This window comes from Dermacentor albipictus, chromosome 2, assembly GCF_038994185.2.
Source record: "Dermacentor albipictus isolate Rhodes 1998 colony chromosome 2, USDA_Dalb.pri_finalv2, whole genome shotgun sequence".
Lineage (NCBI taxonomy): Eukaryota > Metazoa > Arthropoda > Arachnida > Ixodida > Ixodidae > Dermacentor > Dermacentor albipictus.
The window spans coordinates 52454393-52474848 of record NC_091822.1 but is presented as its reverse complement, the minus strand read 5'-3'; the positions used below and the strand labels follow the sequence as shown (position 1 = coordinate 52474848).

General features: G+C 46.4%; 1 protein-coding gene across 2 annotated transcripts in view; it reads left to right on the top strand.

Annotated features, from left to right (window-relative positions):
- Positions 1-20456, top strand: part of LOC135904298 (pancreatic alpha-amylase-like) — a 155750-nt gene that overhangs the window by 115472 nt on the left and 19822 nt on the right. The window contains exon 7 of one of the 2 annotated variants that reach the window (XM_070533596.1): positions 5498-5873. In XM_070533596.1, the coding sequence (XP_070389697.1) occupies positions 5498-5873 (376 nt within the window). The remainder of the gene's footprint in view (positions 1-5497; positions 5874-20456) is intronic. The other variant, XM_070533597.1, reaches the window with a different exon arrangement.

The following is a 20456-nucleotide window of genomic DNA, read 5'->3' as shown; positions in this document are numbered from 1 at the left end:
TTCTACATTCCAATGTAATGCTGCTATTTGCGTAACTCATCGTAGATATTGAAGTGGCAGCACAATATGACGAAGACAGAACGCAGGAACACACAGGACAGCGCTGAACTCACAACTAATTTTATTCGAAGGCATACACAAACTTATGCACACAACCCATAACCACATGCTCTCCCATCGATGGCGTCATTATCAGTGTCCAGGCAAAACGCAAAATCCTGTAATCTAATAGTACACTACGACGCGGCTTAAAAATTTTAATTCACTGTCATACAAATTTAACGATGGCATGTTTACACAACGCGACCCTTCTTTCCTGATATAGTAAGCCTCAATAATCTCCCTCGTGGTCTGATTTCTATGCGCGGAAAGTATTGTGGTGTTTTTATAGATCGGAGTACGCCCATGCTCAGAGCAATCTGGCGCGAAATCTGAGTAGGCATTACCCGTTAACGAGGGCCTATGCTCAGACGATCTAGTGTTCAGGCAACGACCTGTTTGACCGACATATACGTGACCGCACTCGTTGGAATTAGCGAATCGATTGGCACAGGACTGGGAGAATTGGACATCGCAAGGAGAGGCCTTCGTCCTGCAGTGGACATAAAATAAGCTTCTGCTGCTCATGATGACATTCTCCTAGTGTACCGCTGTGCTGCAGTGAAATAGGCAATGTAGTTCAGTTGCTATGGTGTTAGGCTGCTGAGCACGAGGTCGCGGGATCGAATCTCGGCCACGGCGGCCGCACTTCGATGGGGGCGAAATGCGTAAACACCTGTGTACTTAGATTTATGTGCACGTTAAAGATCCCCAGGTGGTCTAATTTTCCGGAGCCCTCCACTACGGCGTGCCTCGTAATCAGAAAGCGGTTTGGGCACGTAAAATCCCATAATTTATTTTTTTTTAAATAGGCAATGTAATATAACCTTCTGAAGCTGTTGTCAGCACGAACTACACATCACAGATACACGGACAAGCGCTGACTCAACAGGCAATTTTATTGAAAGCAAGCAAATAAATAAGTGACAATGCACGTGACAGTATCTGAAAATGACGCAGTAGAGCGCACTTGTCATGAAATGACAATATCAACATATCCTCATAAAAAGTTGTCAAAGAAATAAATATTTTATTCATGAAGCGAAACAGACGGACGCGCAACATACGTGTCTCCTTCCTTATCTATGAAGTTTCCAGCATTTCTCTCACTGATTTAACCCCGTACCTCGATAGTATTTTGGTTTAATAACAGGGTATTTCAATATAACCAGCTGCAATAAGTATTGTTGTTGCATAAGATCTACATGTGTAAATAAGTATACGAAGCCTATATGCTCTTTTAATGCCATTATCATTCTTTGCCTACATCAGTCATATTGAATCTATCTATCTATCTATCTATCTATCTATCTATCTATCTATCTATCTATCTATCTATCTATCTATCTATCTATCTATCTATCTATCTATCTATCTATCTATCTATCTATCTATCTATCTATCTATCTATCTATCTATCTATCTGCCTACGCCGTCCCACTCGCTTGTCTTGTCCACTAGGTATGTGCTCTTTATCGTTATGCCGTAGCGGTCATTCCATCACCGTCATTCCAACTTCTTGATCGGGCTCATTATGCCGTCGTCGTCACGCTTTCTGCACCGACCCTGTGACATAAGTTGTTCAATAGCATCGTTGTCATTCCAGCTTTGTCATCCAACTTTCTTCAAGCTGTCTTCGTCACGCTATTTGTCATGCACTCGTCACACCATATGGTCACACCGTCGTTGTGATGCCTTCGTGACCGTTCTAATTTCGCCTCTGTAGCCACTTATTCAGACTCGTGTCATGACGCTATCTTCTCGCCATCGCCGTCACACAGGCTTCGTGATGCAGTTGTCGTCACCGCATGGTCATCATACACTCGTCGTTAGCCCATTATCCCCACCCCATTGTCACGTGATCGCGTCGCCGGTATACGGTCATCGTCCGACATTTGTTGTAGTCTGTTGTAGTGGTGCCGGCGTAGTACTTCTACTGTCCTAATTCTAGCTTCATCATTCGACTGTCGTCATGCCATTGTCGTCATGCCATCGTCGCCACAGTCTTTGTCATAACCCTGTCATGATGCTCTAACCGTCATGCCATCGTCTTATTGTTGTCACCACTGCAGTAACGCACTCCCATGTCGTCTTGCTGTAGTCGTCGTACCGCTTTCGTTGTTCCATAGATGTCAATTGTTCTTCCTTATACCGTAATCGTGCTGTTGTCATTATTTTGTTATTAGGCCGCCGCTGTCATGCAATCGTTGTCACTGCATCATTGTCAGACAATCACTATTACGCAACTTTTCTCAAACCGTCTTTGTCAGGCCATCTTCGTCATTCCAGCCTCGTCATCCACCTCTCGTCATGCGGTCGTCTTCTTAGAGCTTTCATGGTAAAGCAGTGGTCATGCTTATATTGTCGTACACTCGTTTTCATCCTATTATGCTCATACCGTAGTCATCCTATCGTCGCCATGCATTTGTTGTTTCAACGTCGTCCTGATGGCGCCGCGGTCCTTCGACCGTTGTCATTGTAACCACCTCCGCCTACTCTCGTCCTGTCGTCGTGGCCACGCCGTCGTCGTCACATAATCGTCCTCATGTTGTCATCGTCGAAATATCATTTTACCATTGTTATAACATCAGTAATGTCATGCCGTTGTGGTAACGCCTTTTTCCTCATACCGCCCGCGTCGATCCATCGACGTCATTTCTTCTTCGTCGGGCTATCGTAATCATGATGTCGTCATTCAGTCGTGAGTATGCGCTGTTTACAAGCAGTCGTCGTCATTTCGTCGCCCTTAGTCACTATCAGGGGTCCGTTCCCACATTGTCGTCGTCATTCCATCTTGTTCGCACCATTATTGTGATTCCAGCTTTGGCATCATGCTGTCTTTATACATTCCGCGTCACGACATATCGTTGTCATACACTAAACAACAGAGTACTAGAAAGCGCATTGAAACTGCGCTTACCAGTTTTCAGCTGTTAAGCATGAATCAAATAGCCCAGCAAGAAATTTTGCTCACGTCATAAACTCGTAGTCATTCCATTATTGTCACGTTGCCTTCGTCACGCTGTCGTCCATATGACATCGTCATCATTTATACCATCGTCATAGAATACTACTTTTGTTGGTCTATTAATGTCATTCCTTCTTCGTCATTCAATCGTCGTAATTACTGCGGAGTCATGATATCGTCGTCATGCCACTAAGCTATTCTGAGACCTCGGCAAGCGAGTGCAATGAAGCAAAGTTGGAAAATGGCGGGGTATGTCGCGTATATCCGAAGCAACGAAAGCCTAACAATTACCACTACAGATGATAAATAAACGTTGCTTCAGAAATGCGGCGGGCCGTTACATTTCTAAATTGCTAATCGCAATAATGTCGACAGTGAACGCGAGATCAGTTCTGGCGTAATTTGTTTCGCAACTTACTGCAATGTATTCATTCCAGTTACTCTAATATCTGGTCTTATTGTGTTACTGGCATTGTATGTGCATCTTCGCCTGCGACGCTTGAGAAGCACGATGTACACACCATAAAGCTTAGTACCATTGCTCAGCACCTCGTAAATGTGTTGCATGATTGTTGCCCTAAGTTGGAGTTTGAGACGTAATCAACATAAGTTTAAACAAAATATTGAAATTAAGTGAAACAATATAGCTTTTCCCTCTCGTCGTCAGAAAATATGAGCGGTGGCGCAAGTTTGACATGAAACCACTCGATGAAGCATGCAACGTTGGTCGGTTAAACCAGAAAATCACCGACTATTACGATATTCTCTAATGAGAAATTGGAGTGCAGCTGTGTGCGATTGCATTTCGTGATACATTGGCTGGCGCGGCCAATTTGCCTCGTTAGACATGTTGCAAAGCGAGCGTTGTGGCGCGACTGCTTCGCTATTCGGGAGATAGCTAGAGGCAGCGCGTAGGTTATGAGTGGGCGCGCTACACAGCAGCTCCAGCAGACAGACCTCTGCTCATGCAACGCTTTGTTTCCATAGAGACGACACGCCCTACTCTGGCTCCCTCTCGTTGCGATTGTCGCCGTGAAGCCGCCTTGCGCGCCACTACACTTTTCGTCTCACGCTTTCGCCACATCTCTTCCTCTGCATTCCTCCTCGTGCTCTATTCGCTTTCACGCTTCGTTGTGTTCGTTGACTTGGTTGCGAAGCACAACGCTGACTGTTGCAAATGGGTCGCAAGCCCCAAGGGTAGCGTTGGCCTGGCGGCCTGGGGCACAGCTGGAAGCATCCGAAGGTCCTGGCAAAGGATGAGTCGACTGCTGACAGAACAACTTGTTTATTGTAGCATCGCAAAAGAGCGGCCGGTCAGGTCGACCGAAGTGGAGAAACGGGAGACCACGTTACTCGACGGAAGAAATCGAAGCCTCTCTCTTGGCGTCCGGGGGCAGCTGCTTTTATACTCTCGGAGGCGAAGGCAAGAAGGAACGGCGCGCAAGAGGCGCACGTGATGGCGGCGCACGGACACGTTGTGACAAGAAGTGACGTATCCGCTGGGCCGGCGCCGGTCAGACCTCTTCGCTTCACAGTTGGGGAGCTCCTCTCCCCGGCTGCCACGCTTTGACAAGCGTGGGCACCAACACACACACACACACACACAGACACACACACACACACACACACACACACACACACACACACACACACACACACACACACACACAAACAAACAAACAAACACACACACACACACGAAGACACGTGGCACTGAAGCATGCCTGGACGCGGAGAGCAGGAGGCGTAGGTACAGCGCTGAACTGTCCAAAATGCCCGCCGCTGTGCACGAAGCCCCGGCGTCGGTTGTATCCGCGCCGGCTATACCGCACGTGGGAGGCGGAACGTAACATGACGCTTGCCGCAAGAACAGACGCCTAAGTGCTGTGCTCTCAAGCAAAACTGAAATGGAAGTCATTGCTGATGTATTTCGGCGCAATCTGCTAGGTGTGCTGAGAGCCTAGGTGACCGACAAGAGATTACTAGCGGACTGTCCTTGCGGTTCGCTATATTACTCTACTAACGTATTTTCTCATATGGCATACTGAACATGTTATGTAGAGTATTACGGTTAAATAACGCGTTACTGTGCAGCGGTAGCCCACTCACAAGCTGCCACCGACATGTGCTTCAGCGTTGCTACATTAGTCGCTGATTGGCTTCGAAATATGTACCTCGTCCAGCAGGCTCTGATCCTTAATTAAGGGATGGCTTTTATCTTGCATTACCACGCGGAAGGCGCGTCTATGCGCTACGTTATCACCAAACCACCAGTAAGAATTCATGGTAATAAATGGCAACCAATAAATGTTTGAGTGAGATTTTAAGCGAGGAAACTGCAGCTGGTAACTAGTTTTCCAAACGAGAAAGCATGCACGCGCAAGCGCATCTTTGCTGACGGTTTGCATATTGTTTTTTTTTATTTTTAAGGAGCCGTGCTTAGGAAACGACCGTATCAGCTGCTCAGGTACCTCAGGAACTTTGGCGAGGACTGGGGCTTCCTTCCGAGTGAAGACGCGCTGACTTTCGTGGACAACCATGACAACCAGAGGGGCCACGGGGGTCGCGGCGCGGACATCCTGACGTTCTTCGAGCCCCGCCTTTACAAGATGGCCAACGTTTTCTTACTCGCGTGGCCTTACGGATTGCCTCGCGTTATGAGCAGCTACCGCTGGCCCCGGGATTTGCGGGATGGCGAGGACCGAAACGCCTGGTTCGGACCGCCATCGGATGCCGCGTGGAACATCGAACCCGTCATTCGGCACAGCGATGACACCTGCGGAGGCGGTTGGATATGCGAGCACAGGTAAGCCAGCTCCACCGTAAGTGTGGCGTGCGCGACTCCTCCGCTTCCTTGCGGCATGAGAGGAGGGTGACATCATTCAGCGTTTTTGCATATAATTGTTTTTGCTCTGCCTATTCCATAAAAGACATACCTCACGGATGTGCCACCAGGCTCCCTACAACGTAAAACTATGCCAATCTGTTTTTGTTCCAATCACGTAACTACTGATAGAAGCATGAGGCTGGAACCCGAAATGCCCAATCAAACGCATTCCTCAATAAGGAGGTCACTTTTGTTTGCTTTCAAAGCAAATAGCATTGCCTGCGTTGAGCGGTTTTTTGTATATGGTTGGTTGACAGGAGGCAAGGAGCACGCTGAAGTGCAGAGGGTTTTGGTGGGCCCAGGCCAGCGCAGTGAAAGACCGCATGAGGAGGGGGGTGCCGGCGTCTACGATCGGACCTCAGCCCCTTACTTGAGCTTGCGGTGGCTGGCAAAAAATCGCGGTGGCGTGCAAGGGAAGGTCAAAACTGCCGCTAAAATGGATTCCCGTCAAATAAGAGTTGGCAAAGCTATGTAGTTTACGTGCCGAAAGTTCTCGATAGCGTTATATTTCCACGCAAATTTTTTTTTCATTACACACAAATGAGTGCACGCACCCCGGCAACAATGGTAACCAGTGCCAAAGCGATCATCGGGCAACCATGCTTTATTTGTTTCGGAAAGGGGCTGCCTCTGGCGATGCAACAAAAAATCTAGTTTTGTCCGACATGGCAATGCATCTTTAATGCGTACACAACACTTTTTTCGAGCTTAGTTCTCACGATTTTGTGACGTCGTGTGACAGACAGGTGAAGTGGGCGCAGACGAAAAACTTTTGACCAGTAGAAAAGGGCGAATGGCAAAAAAAGCTTCGACTAAGAAATAAATATTTTTTTGTTCGGTCTGAGCATGCATAATCAATGTGTGTACATGATATCAGATGGGCAGTTCTCGCGGTTATGGGGATGTCGCGTGACGGACAGGAAAGTGAGAGTGGCCCGAATATGTTTTCGACCTATAATGCAGGGCTGGTTGCAGAAATGAAAAAGACACACTTTGGCTTAGCTTCAAGTCATAGCGCCCCAGGTTACGCCTTGTGGTACATATGTCAACGTATGTTTCTTGTCCTCAGCAGAAAAAAGGTCCGCAGTACTAGCTCTCAGCAGGAAAATAAGTGACAATTGAGCACGTAGGTAGACACCGAGAAGTCGTCGTTGTGCGTGCAATGTGGCCATATATACTCAATTTTTGTTACTTTCTAAAGAATAGACAGTTTATAATTTTCTCTTGGTATTAGATATTATATAGATGCTTCAGTTTGGCCCTTTCGTTATTTAGGGGCACAAAATGAAACACGTTGAACATCTAGCCCATTGTCAAATTTTCCTGATTTTATAGATTGCATGAAAAGCTTTATGAGAAAGTATGATTACCCTTCTTTTTTTGTGATTGAACGCAAGTCTACAAAAAATTAATAAATCATCCTAACGTGGCGCGCTTTATCTTTAGCGCGATAAGTCGCAGCGTATAGGAGAGTATTCGACAGTTCCATGGCCTCAGAGATTCCAGCACTGGGCTGTAGGGTGCCTCGATGATCGCTTCCCTGACATCCCGAATACTGCAAGTGTACACACAGGGTATAGCTCCGTTAATTTTGTAGCTTACGCAAAAAAAGACTGAGCAATATGGAAGCGCGAATTCCTGCAGGTCTTGTTCATGACTGATCCATCCGACGCGCCTGAGAACTACCCATTTTACCATGTCATCAAGAACCCCTCCACCCACTTAGTTACTGATTTAACAGTTGCTGAGAAGTGAACAGTCGTGTTCAAGCGAAGATTATTCTTGAGCACATCTGTAAATATTCGTTCGGTCTGTGACTGACATTGGTACGTCACGCGAAGGTGCGGATGGCATTGCAGGGGTGCTATGCAGGATGCGTCGAGTTTCTCGTTCACCCGAGTTTTACCCGAGTTTGCTCGACCGCAGTCAGTGAACGGAGATAGCGCGGAACGCGCCGAAGGTGCATGCAAAAATTATGTAGACAAAAAGCCGCGTATGACAACATGAGCGCACCCTGCGCGGCACGCTGCTTCCACGTTTCAAGCGCAGAAGGCTGCAAAACGAAACACACCAGCGCCGCGTATTGTTATCAACGGATTATCGCAACTTAGCGATACCGTGACTGTCCCGCTGTCTGTCTGCACACTTGCCGTGAGCCGCTTGCCAGGCCTTTCCCGGGCGCGTCAAGGGCGTGCCTCATCTTTCGCGCACTGTCTTTCTATTCTGCATCGAATGCGGACAGGGTACATGCGGCGCATTCTTGCACCTACACTTTCACTCAAACGAATACGTTAAAATACAACAAATAAAATAACAAACATTTTTATTTCTTTAGGTATCTGTTTTTCGTTTTCAACGCTAGAAATATGTGATGACAAACGGGGATCGAGCAAATTATTAAATTTTGCACTTCTTGCCGCGAGTGGCGACAGGGAGGCGAAAGCTTAGAAGCGGTACATTGAAGAGGGTCGCACGCACGAGGGCGTTCATACGGTGATAAGTCGCCTAGGGGCGCTGCAGTGCTATTCGCAATAAAGTCGGTCTTCATCCATGAAGGGTCATGGCCACTCTTTTACTATTAGGGGAATAGAAACGCAGCGCCGCGGTACGGCTGTTCATCGCAGGCGCTTCACTAGGCAATTAAGGCCCCCGCTTCACCAACTAAAAACGACACAACAGCTGTCGCTGCCAAATGGCGGTATGTTATTTTAGAGTGCGTAGTGACGCAGTTCAGTGAAAATGTACCTGTTTATCTTTGTGCGCCAAGCCTCAGCGATACATTGCGAAAAGTGCGTGCTGCCCCAGCGACACAATTCATCGTTTGTCATCGCTTGCCCAGTGAAGGCGCCTCTGAGCGCATGTGCGCAGTATATGAGTGTGTTGTGCAGTCGAAGGTGCTTGCTGATTACCTCTGCTGGAGCCAGCAGCGATCGCAGACGGATATCGTAACGACACCGCAGCACTCGCAATTTGGCAGGTGAGGGCTCTTGTGTGCAGTTATGAAATCAGATTTCGAACGGAGAGAGGTGTTGGAACTGTTGAGGGCGCAGTGCTTGTGATGAAGAAATGCTATGGCACTGGGTCTAGAAGAGCGAGCGATTCTCGATGACAAAGCAGCCATCTCAAACGCACTCCTCAGCATCGTCGTCCCCCTCGACGCATCGACGCCTAGCAAGCAGCTACAGTGACGTGCCGATAATTATTTACTGTGCGCTACGCGCCACAATGCAGGCAATGAAACCGTGTTGTGCGGCCATCTCAGCCCGAGAAGATGTATGCATAAGCCAGCGACAGTCAACGCTTTGTTTTTGATAGTGGTGCTCAGTACATCACCGATGACAGTGCGTTGTGCGTGTTTTGTGTCGGCGGTCAAGATTGTTGATGCCTCTCAGCTCGACACCGCGTCGCTGTTGCCGGAATATAAGTTGGGCGTGGCCCAACTGTAGTGGGTGCGCGCGCAATAGTTACATGCCTCGCGCGGGGCGTGACCTCTGGTTTTGATTGACAGGCGAACTCGTGCTAAACTCGTACATCGCGATACCCCCTCCGAGTTCAACTCGGGAACATGGCGGCGGCAGCAGCAGCCTGTTTAATTGCATCCAGCGGCAGCAAGCGGCAGTATGACCGTCCGGACCCGTTCTCCTGCATGACCGACGGGGAGTTTCAGCGTCATTTTCGCCTGTCGAAGACATCAGTGTGCTGGCTGTGTGACGAGCTAGGCGAAGACTCTCGTCTGCGGAGACAACGTGGCGGGCTTCAGTCGCTCACCGTCGTAGAGCAAGTCATCTGTGCCCTCTGTTTCTACGGGACTGGGAGTTTTCAGGGAAGCGTCGGCGCCGAGCGTTACATTGGACGCCATCAAACTACTGTTAACAACTGTGTCAGAGATGTGTCTGACGCGCTTATCCATGCGGCAGTGCGTAAGCTGTGGCTAGCTTTCCAGAATACCTCGGCGGAGCGGGCATATATAAAAGAATGCTTCCTACTTCGTGGGAACATTACGAACGTAGTTGGGTGTGTCAACGGAACGTACGTAGGAATTAAGGCGCCTTCAATATCAGCGTTACTGTGATTAACAGACTTTTTCGCTGGTTGATCACTTTTTGCCGATTGTTCTAATTGTCTGTCAGGGTGCCTTCCAAATGGCTCACTTTCTTGGGAAAGAGGTTATTTAAGTATAAATAGATAAATGGATATCACAAATTGTGTGAAGTAACCTATGAATCCTAATCTCATAAAGAACCTGGGTTTCTTCATTGGTGAAGTTATTAAGTATGCACAATGCTGAATTTTAATCATGCGTAATCTATCGGCCGCACTATGAAACAGCGAGGCATTGCACAATTTGTTGCAGCGCGAGATGTGGATGTTGCGCCAAGCCGGTTGTGCCTATGCATTTGTGGTGAAATGAAAATGCATTGAGGATCTTAGTGTGTTGGCTTGCATGAAGCAAATACTTCAGATTGTTTGCTCTGTTCACTGTTGGTGCATGTGCCGGAGGTTCAGTGCATCTTCTTTTTTTTTGGGGGGGGCGGCGTTATTCTGGATGGATAAATTGTATATTTTCGTCTCATAATGGGGCTCTAATTCTTAAGCAGTAGAACAATGCACATCTGATACTCTGCAGAACTCTCTCTACGCGAAGTTGTCATGAACCACCAAGGCAAAATTACATATCGGGAGAAATGTTTTGCAGATGCCAATGAAAAGTGGGTCTTTAACCCACCATGATAAAAATAAACATTGCAGAGAAAATAGACCATTTGTACAGCTTTAGAGCAATGATTACACAAAACGTGTCTATGCCCAAACTAGTAAACGCTTGCCGCAATGCCAAAGTAAGCTGAGCGACATGCAGCATATATTGGCAATGAACATGTCTCGTAACCGTTATTTTTATTGTAAGCCCTCGCTGTCACACCTTTCCCTCCAGCACTCCCTTTACTGAAACGTGGCACTGTCTTTCCATTGGTGTCATGATGATAATGGTAACAGCAGCAGCAAGGCTGGTTAATGCTTGCCTCTTTGATTCCTGTGAGTTTAGTGGTAAAGAATACGGCACGTGCATACATACAGCTGTGCTGCAAAATTTAACACTTGTGATTTTTTGGAGAGCTAATGTGTGTTGTGAAATTTCAAAGATGTGCCCCATTGTAGCCTAATAACTACAGCATTGGTGAGGTTGAAGACGGTGTATTGGTATCGAAGCTTGAAGTTTAATTGCACAACAATTTGACGGGACACAAAGAGAAATACACACAGCAGAATGCTTTGCTGTGTGTGTTACACTTCTTTGTGTGCCGTTGAATTGTTGTGCGATCCAACTGCAATTAGAGCATTGGGCTTCTTTGGTGCAGGACCGAGGAAGTGTGAGCTATTCGACACCATGCCGGTGCCTTGCCACACAATTATGGAAGCCTGAGGGTTTGCAAACAAAGCTTTGCAATCAAATCCACCTGCTGATGTAATACAAGCACTGATTGAAAGAACCATCATACAAAAATAGTGGCAAAATCAATGGCCTGTGAAAAGTGTAATTCGTATATAGGCACTGTTGACATAATAGGTGCCATACCGGCCTTAAAATTGTACTCGACAGAGCAGTTTGTTTCCTATGTGAAGCACAACCTCCCATTACATGCTGTGCAAATAACCAAGCTCGGTTTGTTTTGACGTGCTACACAACATTCAGTGTAATCTGTTTTTGATTCTAAAGAATTGGCAAACAGCAACTCTTTTTCAAGGACATCATGGGAATATTTGGCGAGACCTTTTTACAGCCCCTCATAATGGAAGTGTGACTAGGCCGCTTTGCTTGGATGCCTTTATAGATTTCTGCTCCTGATCATTGTGAGCTATCAAGTTGCAGAAGTCTATGCAACTGGTGCAAGGCATTACGTGTTTCTATAGTCGGATACAACTTTAGGAGGCTGCGGAATCTGCACTTTAAGGCAGGTGAACACAAGCCCGCACCAATGGGCACGCACCCTAGACTGGCATCGTGCCGCCGGACAGACTAATACCTGCTCGTTGGAGAGGGACTATTTCTTTAGACGTGTAAGCAATCGGCTGCTGCGCTTTGGTCATCTGGGTGGGGCCTCTCCTGTCTTCTGAAGTTTTATACGACTGTAGAGGCTGCTGCTTTTCATACAACACAAAAGGACAAAGTGTACAATTACTTGGCCTATGAAATGGATACATCAGAAGTGTGCTATGCAAGGGCTTAAGATGTGTGAAATATGGTACATGCAATTAATTATAAGAAAATGTTAAAGAATATGTGGTATCGAACATGCATGTAATGGCACGTTTTAATCGGGGAGTGTTGCAGTCATATGCACAGTCTATAGGTGATAGCATTATTAAGCTCCTGCTGTTTCCTGTCTTCATTGTGAATTACACACACCGTTCATCTTGTGGCTAATCAACACGCACTGTATTCTTGCACAAAGAAAGAACAAACAGCACGATGACGTGTATGCTGCATTGGTGTATTTTTTATTTACATGGTCCAAGAGTGGCACAGGTTGTCTTACGTTTCTGCGTATTTTAAAGGGACACCAAGTGCATGTCACAAGTGTCCTAATATGCACAGTAGAATGTTTACTGCAATAATTTTATTCATGTTCTTGAATAAGAAACAAAATATTAAACTGAAAGCTCCTTTATAAGGTGCCTTTTGTGGGCTCAACAGGAGAGCAGTGAGGGCACCGATACTACTGTTGCAGAGCAGCCCTCTGGACCTCTGCCACACTCTCAAGAGCACGTTCCTGGTGCTCGCCTACTGCCACCAGGCGGTTGAGTGCCTCCAGCAGCAGAATGTTTTGCTGCAAAAAAGTGTATTGGAATGAATCAGCTGCATACAAACCATTATTTACAAAGAAAAATGCTCGTTGCACTATTAGTACTAAGTGCCCTTAACTGTGGAAGCCTCTAGTGTAGTATGCATAATAAAACAATGCGTTGGGGCAACGTTGCTTTATTTTTCATAACTGGGGTTTTCTTTTTCAGAGCCAATTGTCATGTTGATTAGTGTGCCAGCAGCTGAGGTGGCACCGCACCTTCACGAGTCTCTACTGTCAGCACCACAAACCTATTTTTGTTCGCTGCAAAACAAATGCCTCACCCTACAATCCCCTCTTATACGAGCTGATTGCATCCTATGCCTACAAACATAATATTTTTGTCCCATTACGCAATTTTCTACCATCCTCGGCTGTAGTTCTCTCTCCTTGACATCCATTCTGTCATGCTTATGTAATCACCTGATATGAATTGGCAACAAGTGATCGAATACGTGCATGGCCTGCCTGCCGATTCCTTTCTTTTTTCTTAATCTCAACTAGCATATCAGTTGCCATGGTTTACTACGCCACTGTCTTCCTGCCTTAATGCTATCTCCAACAATTTTTGTTACTTCGCTTTCTGCACAGTCTTTGACATCTCAAGTTGCTTTGTTAACCTCCAGGTTTGTGTCCCATATTGCATAACCGCTGGAATGCAATGATTCTAGACTTTCTTCAAGGATATCGGTCTCGAGGCGATCACGATTCGGTAATGCCTTCCATGTGCTGTTCAACCCATGAAATATTTATATAAATTTCCTGCTTTATATCAGTACTTGCTATTGATATTTCACTTGGATAAAGATACTCTTCCATAAATTTTGCTGGCTTAATGTCACTCATGAATTTCTGTTATCTCACCAAGTTAGTGAAGGTTACCTTCATCTTTTCTATATTTTCGCGGGCCCACTTGCATGTAAAAGCACGAACACTCATTGGTTCTCACTGCCTTCTTTAAACTGCTAGACATTCAGTTCGTTACTACGAAAGTGGCTTAATCCGTGCACTCTTATTATGCTAAATATGAAACAGTAGAAATATAGTTACCTGCAGTTTGTTGATGTCTCCTTCACTGTGTTGGTAGCGAGATCCATCGTCGGTACCGCCTTGTCGCATCGTCGCTATATAGGATGTCTGCCTTTTGCCCACACTATGTAATGTTCGTGACTCTCGCAGTCACGCAGAGTGGAGGAACTCAGCGCACTCGCAGAAGCAGCACCGGACAAGTTGTTTCTTCAGCACTTCGCCGTGAACAGTAGGTGCGCGTTGCGATCTGTAAAATCGCCGAAGCTATTGGCAGTCTTACCGGGTGCACGGGAAGATTGCCCACGGAGGAACAGAACTATCCAAGAAATAGTGGCCATCGTCGAGCCTGATCACTACGTCGCGCACTGCAAGCTCGTTGTACGGGTTTGTTTACACTGGGCCTCTCTGATGCTTAGCCGCCATGCTTGCCCGTTGAATGGATGTGATGACGCCACTACAGCGTTCCCTCGTGGTATAATGCGAAGCGTACTAAATTACAAATTAGTCTAAGACGCATTCAGTGCACATCTCGTAAGCTTCAAAATGCTTCTAAACCACGTTAAAATAACTAATCATACTGTACTAAATGCATTTGTTTTACAACTTGCTTCTGCATGTAATGCACTCGGTGGGACGACAGACAAGTGAAAGAAGGCACGACCATGCACCGACGGTATGATCACGTGAGCCCCAGTTTGTCGACCGCCCAGAAGGCAACGCCCAAGGAATGATAGCCAGCCAGAGTGAATCTTGATAAACCAATGAAACTGGAGGCTTGTCGAAAGATAAACTGCGTCTCGGTACCATTCGTGCTTTCATCTTGGGGTGTCGCCAGAGCTCGTGAAGATTCCGAGTTTCGCCAAACTCGACGCATCCTGCATAGCACCCCAGATGCCTAGTTGGGTTCTTGGTTTGTGGAAGCGGAATTTATGCATAGAGTATGTCTAATTGTTTAAGGGAAGTGATCGCATATTACCGCTGCACAGTGAGTGCTAGCTGACAGTGGCATCTTGCGATGGTCGCGGTTTTTAACTACGACGTGTGCTGTTGCACGTGCGACCTTGCATCACTACTGTGAGAAAACTTGGGAAACACTTTCGGCTGCTTGTGTACTTAATAAATGAGACTTCCCATTTCAGTGTCAAATGATCTGTTCGGAGTTGTAAATATATATGTAAAAACGTGAAACTGAATGCAGTGGCCTAATCGTTCTAACCAAAATTATTTTACCAAGTGGTGGGCTGAACCTTTTAATATTTTAATAATATTTAATATTAATATACAGCGGGATCCAGAACAGGCAGGTCAAGGCGGAGAGTACTGGCGGAACAATCAATGAGAGCAGAATGTGCGGAGAGGAAGTCTAAGCCGAGGATGATGTCGTGGGGACAGTGGGCGATGACTGTGAATAGCACGACTGTTGAGCGATCGGCGAAGGAGACGCGGGCGGCACACATACCAATTACGGGGGCTGTTCCGCCATCGGCGACGCGGCCGACAAGCGTCGTGGCGGGCGTGATTATTTTTTTCAGGCGGGTACGAAAGTCCGCGCTCATTACCGACAAATGCGCCCCAGTGTCTATAAGAGCAGATACAGGAACTCCGTCGACTTGCACGTCAAGAAGGTTCAGATGAGTGGACAACGTCAGTGGAGGATTTGGTGGCGTAGGGAGCAATGCAGCGTCACCTCGAGGCGCTGCATCATTCAGTTTTCCGGCTGGGAGCGGCGTCCGAAGGGAGTCGGCGAAAAGGAGCGACGGGGCTGGGGAGAGCGAGATTGTCGTCCTTGGGGCGAAGGTGAACGAGAATAGGGGCGGTTCGGCGCAGGAGAGTCAGTGGCGGCATTATCGGAGCGTGCGGCATAAGGACGAGAAGGGCCACCCGAGGGGCGAGAATAGGCAGTATAAGCAGACCGGGTCGGGGAAGTCCAGCGACTTCGACAGTGCCGAGAAATGTGCCCGATGCGACGGCAGTGAAAACAAATGGGCTTGTCGTCAGCAGCAGTGGCGTAGCCAGAAATTTTGTTCGGGGGGGGCTACGCCACTGGCCCAATATATATATATATATATATATATATATATATATATATATATATATATATATATATATATATATATATATATGTATATATATATATATATATATATATATATATATATATATATATATATATATATATATATATATATATATATATTTCTTAAGAGGAAGCTTTAGCTCTCGGGTGCTCCTATTTAAGCACATGTAGAAGGGGAATTCGTTTTTCCCTGCAAGCACTTCACCAAATTTGAGGAGGTGTGTTGCATTTAAAAGGAAAAATTTCATTCTAGTGACTACTGGCTTCGAATTTTTCATTTAGGTGGTCAATTATTTATTAAAAATTGGCCAAAATTGAAAATTTTCAGAAAACGAAACTATCAACTTTAAAACTCTCTGACTCAGCAATGAAAAAATGATATCACAATTCTGTGAATTGCATCTAATAGTACATCTACAGCGGACAAAATAGATATGTTACACATGAATCTCAAAAAAATTTAGTATTGTGGAAATACGGCTTTTGCAGAACCCTTGTACACAACGTACCCAATTCACGTAAGATGCAAATTGACACAGCAAACTTGTCCGCTTTGACTGTTATAATAAATGCCGTTTACAGAACCACAATATCCGTTCTTCATGCATAGCTACTAGTTTGTAAACGTCGTGCTTCTATTTTTTCGAATTTTCCAAAATATTTTAAACAAAATTCAGGCCCTAAATCGAAATTCTGTTTTCAACAGACACTAGAATTTAACTTTCTCTCTCAAATGCAACCAATTTCAATAAAAGCGACTAGCAGGATTATCTCAGAAAAGCGTGTCTGCGTTTTACAAGTATTTGAATAGGCCGCGTCGGATTGGGCCCGAGCTAAAGCTTCTTCTTAAACAATTTATCGAGGGATCAAATACATGAGTAATAACTGCATTGTCATTGCCAAAGATGCTGCAAACGAATTCTTGAAAGCTACGCTCTGTAAATACAAGTAAAATATGTATTTTTTCATAAAATATTGTACTCGTATGTGCCAAAAATTGTGCCCAACATAACTGACGTCAATGCTTCCATGTTTTTTGTCTATTTATTAAGTAAAGAAAATATCACACGAACTTTAGAACTACATCAGTTCGTAACCAGGAAAGCAGTGCATGCCGCTGATATGAAAAATTAAAATACAATGAGCTGAACAAATTGAGGACAAATATGTTAATGAAACTTTGTCATTCAAGAACCGTGCTTACATTCTTGTATATATGCAATGGCCAGTGAAAAATCTCCATGACGCTGTCGTTTGTTCCAATGTATTACGCAGTAGTAGCTTTCCCTTGTCGTGTATCGTGAGTAATTGCACCGAAGTTATAGCCGCGACAGAGAACACGTATAAAAAGCAGGAGTTCTGCAAGATATATGAGGGCAAGTCTAATGAATGAGCCAACAACGGGCTACTTTATTTAAAAGTAGTCTTCATGAGAATTTAGACATTTGTCCTATTGACTAACGAGTTGCGTGATTTCCGTCTTATAAAACTTCTTGGGTTGCTGCTTCAAAAAGTCTGTATCTGGTTCCCTTGAGCTGTTTTTTTCGGTTGCCCCAAAATGTAGAAGTCGCAAGGTGACAGTTCTGAGCTGTAAGGCGGATGTTGCAGCGTCTCCCACTTGAACTTTGCCTGTTTTGTATTAACCACATAAGCGACGTGGGGACAGGCATTGTCGTGGAACAAGATGACCCCATTCGTCAATTTTCCACGTTTTTCGTTCTTGATTGCGACACGCTGCCGTTCTGGCGTTTCACAATATCGGAAACAATTGATAGCCTCTCAAGATTTAGCAAATTCGATCAGTAATGGACCGTGTCGATCGAAAAAAAAAAGTCAACAACACCTTTCCAGCGGAAATGATGGCCTTTACGTTCTTTGCGCGTGGTAAATTCGAATGTTTCGACTGTAAGCTTTGCTGTCGTGTTTCAGGCTCGTAGTAGTGGCACCAAGGTTCATCCCCGATCACAGTTGCAAACAATAAGTCGTCATGCTCATTGTGATACCCGATCAGATGAGTCAAGGCAGCGCGAAACTTCTCCGACTTCTCGCAATGGATAAAAATCTTGGGGATCCATTGCGCACCAAAGAGCCGATAACCGAGAGGCTCGTGAATTATGGCGTGAACCGAACCGTGACTGATGTTCAGACGGTCTGCCAGTTCATCGATGCTTATCCTCCGTTCTTGTTTCAGCAGCTCATTCATTCATTCATTCACAAAACTTTATTAGCGTCCTGAAGCCCGGTCTTTTCAGACCGAGGCGGGCCGCGTCCACGTCGGCACCGCCAGGCCGAGCCTTATGGCGTCATCGTGGACCCTCTGGACAGCCCGTAGCTGATCTTGATATGAAGAGCTTGTTATGAACTTGTGCCAGTAAAGCCATTTTTCTTCGGGGTCGGTGAGAGTCGCGGGACAGCCCGCCAGCATGTGTCTGATGTCAATGATGCCATCGCACACGTTACATTCTGTCCTAATTTCTCTTTCTGGGTGAATTTTATTTATGAAATACGGAGTGGGGTACGTCCCGGTTTGCAGTAAACGTAGCGTCACTGCCTGAGCCCTGTTCAATTTTACGTGTGGCAGAGGGAATTGCCTACGCCCCAAGTAGTAATATTTAGTTATGTCGTTGTAAGTTAGTAAGTGATCTTTATGTTCCCCGGAATGGTAGTGGGCGTCGGTTCGGTTCTGACCGGCACGGCAAGCAAGTCCTCGTGCCAGGTCGTTCGTCACCTCGTTGAGGTTGGGCCGAGTCTCGTCCACTTGTCCCATATGTGCAGGAAACCATCGGATTTCAGTTTTGATAGTTTCGACCTTGTCGATAATTTTAGCCGCAGTCCCAGCTACATAGCCTTTGTCAAAGCTCTTAATTGCTGCTTTGGAATCGCTATAGATGAAAGACCATTTACGGTTCCTGATGGCTAGAGCAATCGCGGCTTGCTCCGCCACCGTGGAATCCTTAGTGAAGATGGTGATGGCGTCCCGTACCTCGCCCCGGCTGTCGACCACCACGGCGGTGTAGGCCTCTTTGCCTTTGACCCAGGCAGCGTCTACAAGGGCCGCCTGTTGTCCTAGCTGTTCAATTTCTTTCAACAAAGCTTTCGCTCTCGCTTTTCTCCTGCTAACATTGTGTTCCGGGTGCATATTTCTCGGGAGGGGGGTGGTTCTGATCGCGTCTCTAAGTTTCGCGCTCAATTCTACCTCGGATTCCTTCGGGTTCATTGATCTATTTGGGTCTCTCCCTATCGCTTTGAGTATAAGCCTGCCCGCTCGCGTTTTCGTCAGTCTTTCCTGCTGCGCCATCTGTTGCGCTTCCGCCATCTCTTCTATCGTATTGTGCACGCCTAGGTTCATGAGCTTCACGTTCGAGGTGCTGATGGGTATACCTAGGGTAGCCTTCACTAACTTTCTGATCAGAGTGTTTAGCTTGTTCAGCTCGGCCTGCGACCATTTAAATAGACCTGCCAAGTAGGTGAAGTGACATAGAGCGAAGGCATGCACTAGCCTTAGAGCGCTGTCCTCACCCAGGCCTCTGTGTCTGTTGCTGATTCTCCTTAGTAATCTGATGACTTGGTCCGTCTTGTTGGAAATGTGCTGAATGGCATTCAGGTTGGTACCTCCCGCTGCAATGTGGAAGCCTAAAACTTTAATATTTTCCACCTGCCTGATCGCGGATCCGTCGTGACAGCGTAACATAATCTTGGGTTCCTCCCCGGGGACGTAGCCCCTGGGTCTTCGACCCCTGCGTCGATGTTTTAGGACCAAAAGATCCGACTTTGCCGCCGAACAGTTGAGTCCCATCTCGCCTAGCGTGCTTTCCACGGCGTGTATGCTCTCTTGCAGTCTGGTCTCCGTTTGGCCTACGTTACCGTTGGCGCTCCATATGGTTATATCATCGGCGTATATTGCAAAGTGTATACCTTCTATGCTCTCCAGTTTCCTCGCGACTCTGGTCATTGCTAGATTAAATAGCATGGGCGAAAGTACGGCCCCTTGCGGGGTGCCCCTGTTTCCCAGGTTCATCACCTTTGATTTTAGTTCACCTAGCGTGAGGCTTGCTTGCCTACCGCCCAGAAACGCCTTGACTACACTGTATAGCCTCTCGCCCAACCCCAGCTCGGACAGGACCTCGAGGATGGCCTTGTGCTGTATGCGATCGAAAGCTTTTTCGACGTCTAGTCCCAGAATCGCTCTCGCGTGCACCGGGCTAACGTGTATGAACTGGTGTTTGATCAGGAGCATGGCGTCCTGAGTCGATAGTCCGGGGCGGAAACCGATCATGTTATACGGGAGTATGTCATTTTGCTCGACGTATCTAGTGAGTCTATTAAGAATAACGTGTTCCATAGCTTTACCTATGCACGATGTAAGCGATATTGGACGTAGGTTATCCAGATGGAGTGGTTTGCCCGGTTTCGGTATGAGGATGGTGTTAGCTATCTTCCATTCCTCCGGATAGTCTCCCTTTCTCCACAACTCGGTGAAATGATCCGTCAGGAAAGTGATCGACTCATCGTCTAGATTCATTAAGAGTTTATTGGTAATACCGTCGAGTCCGG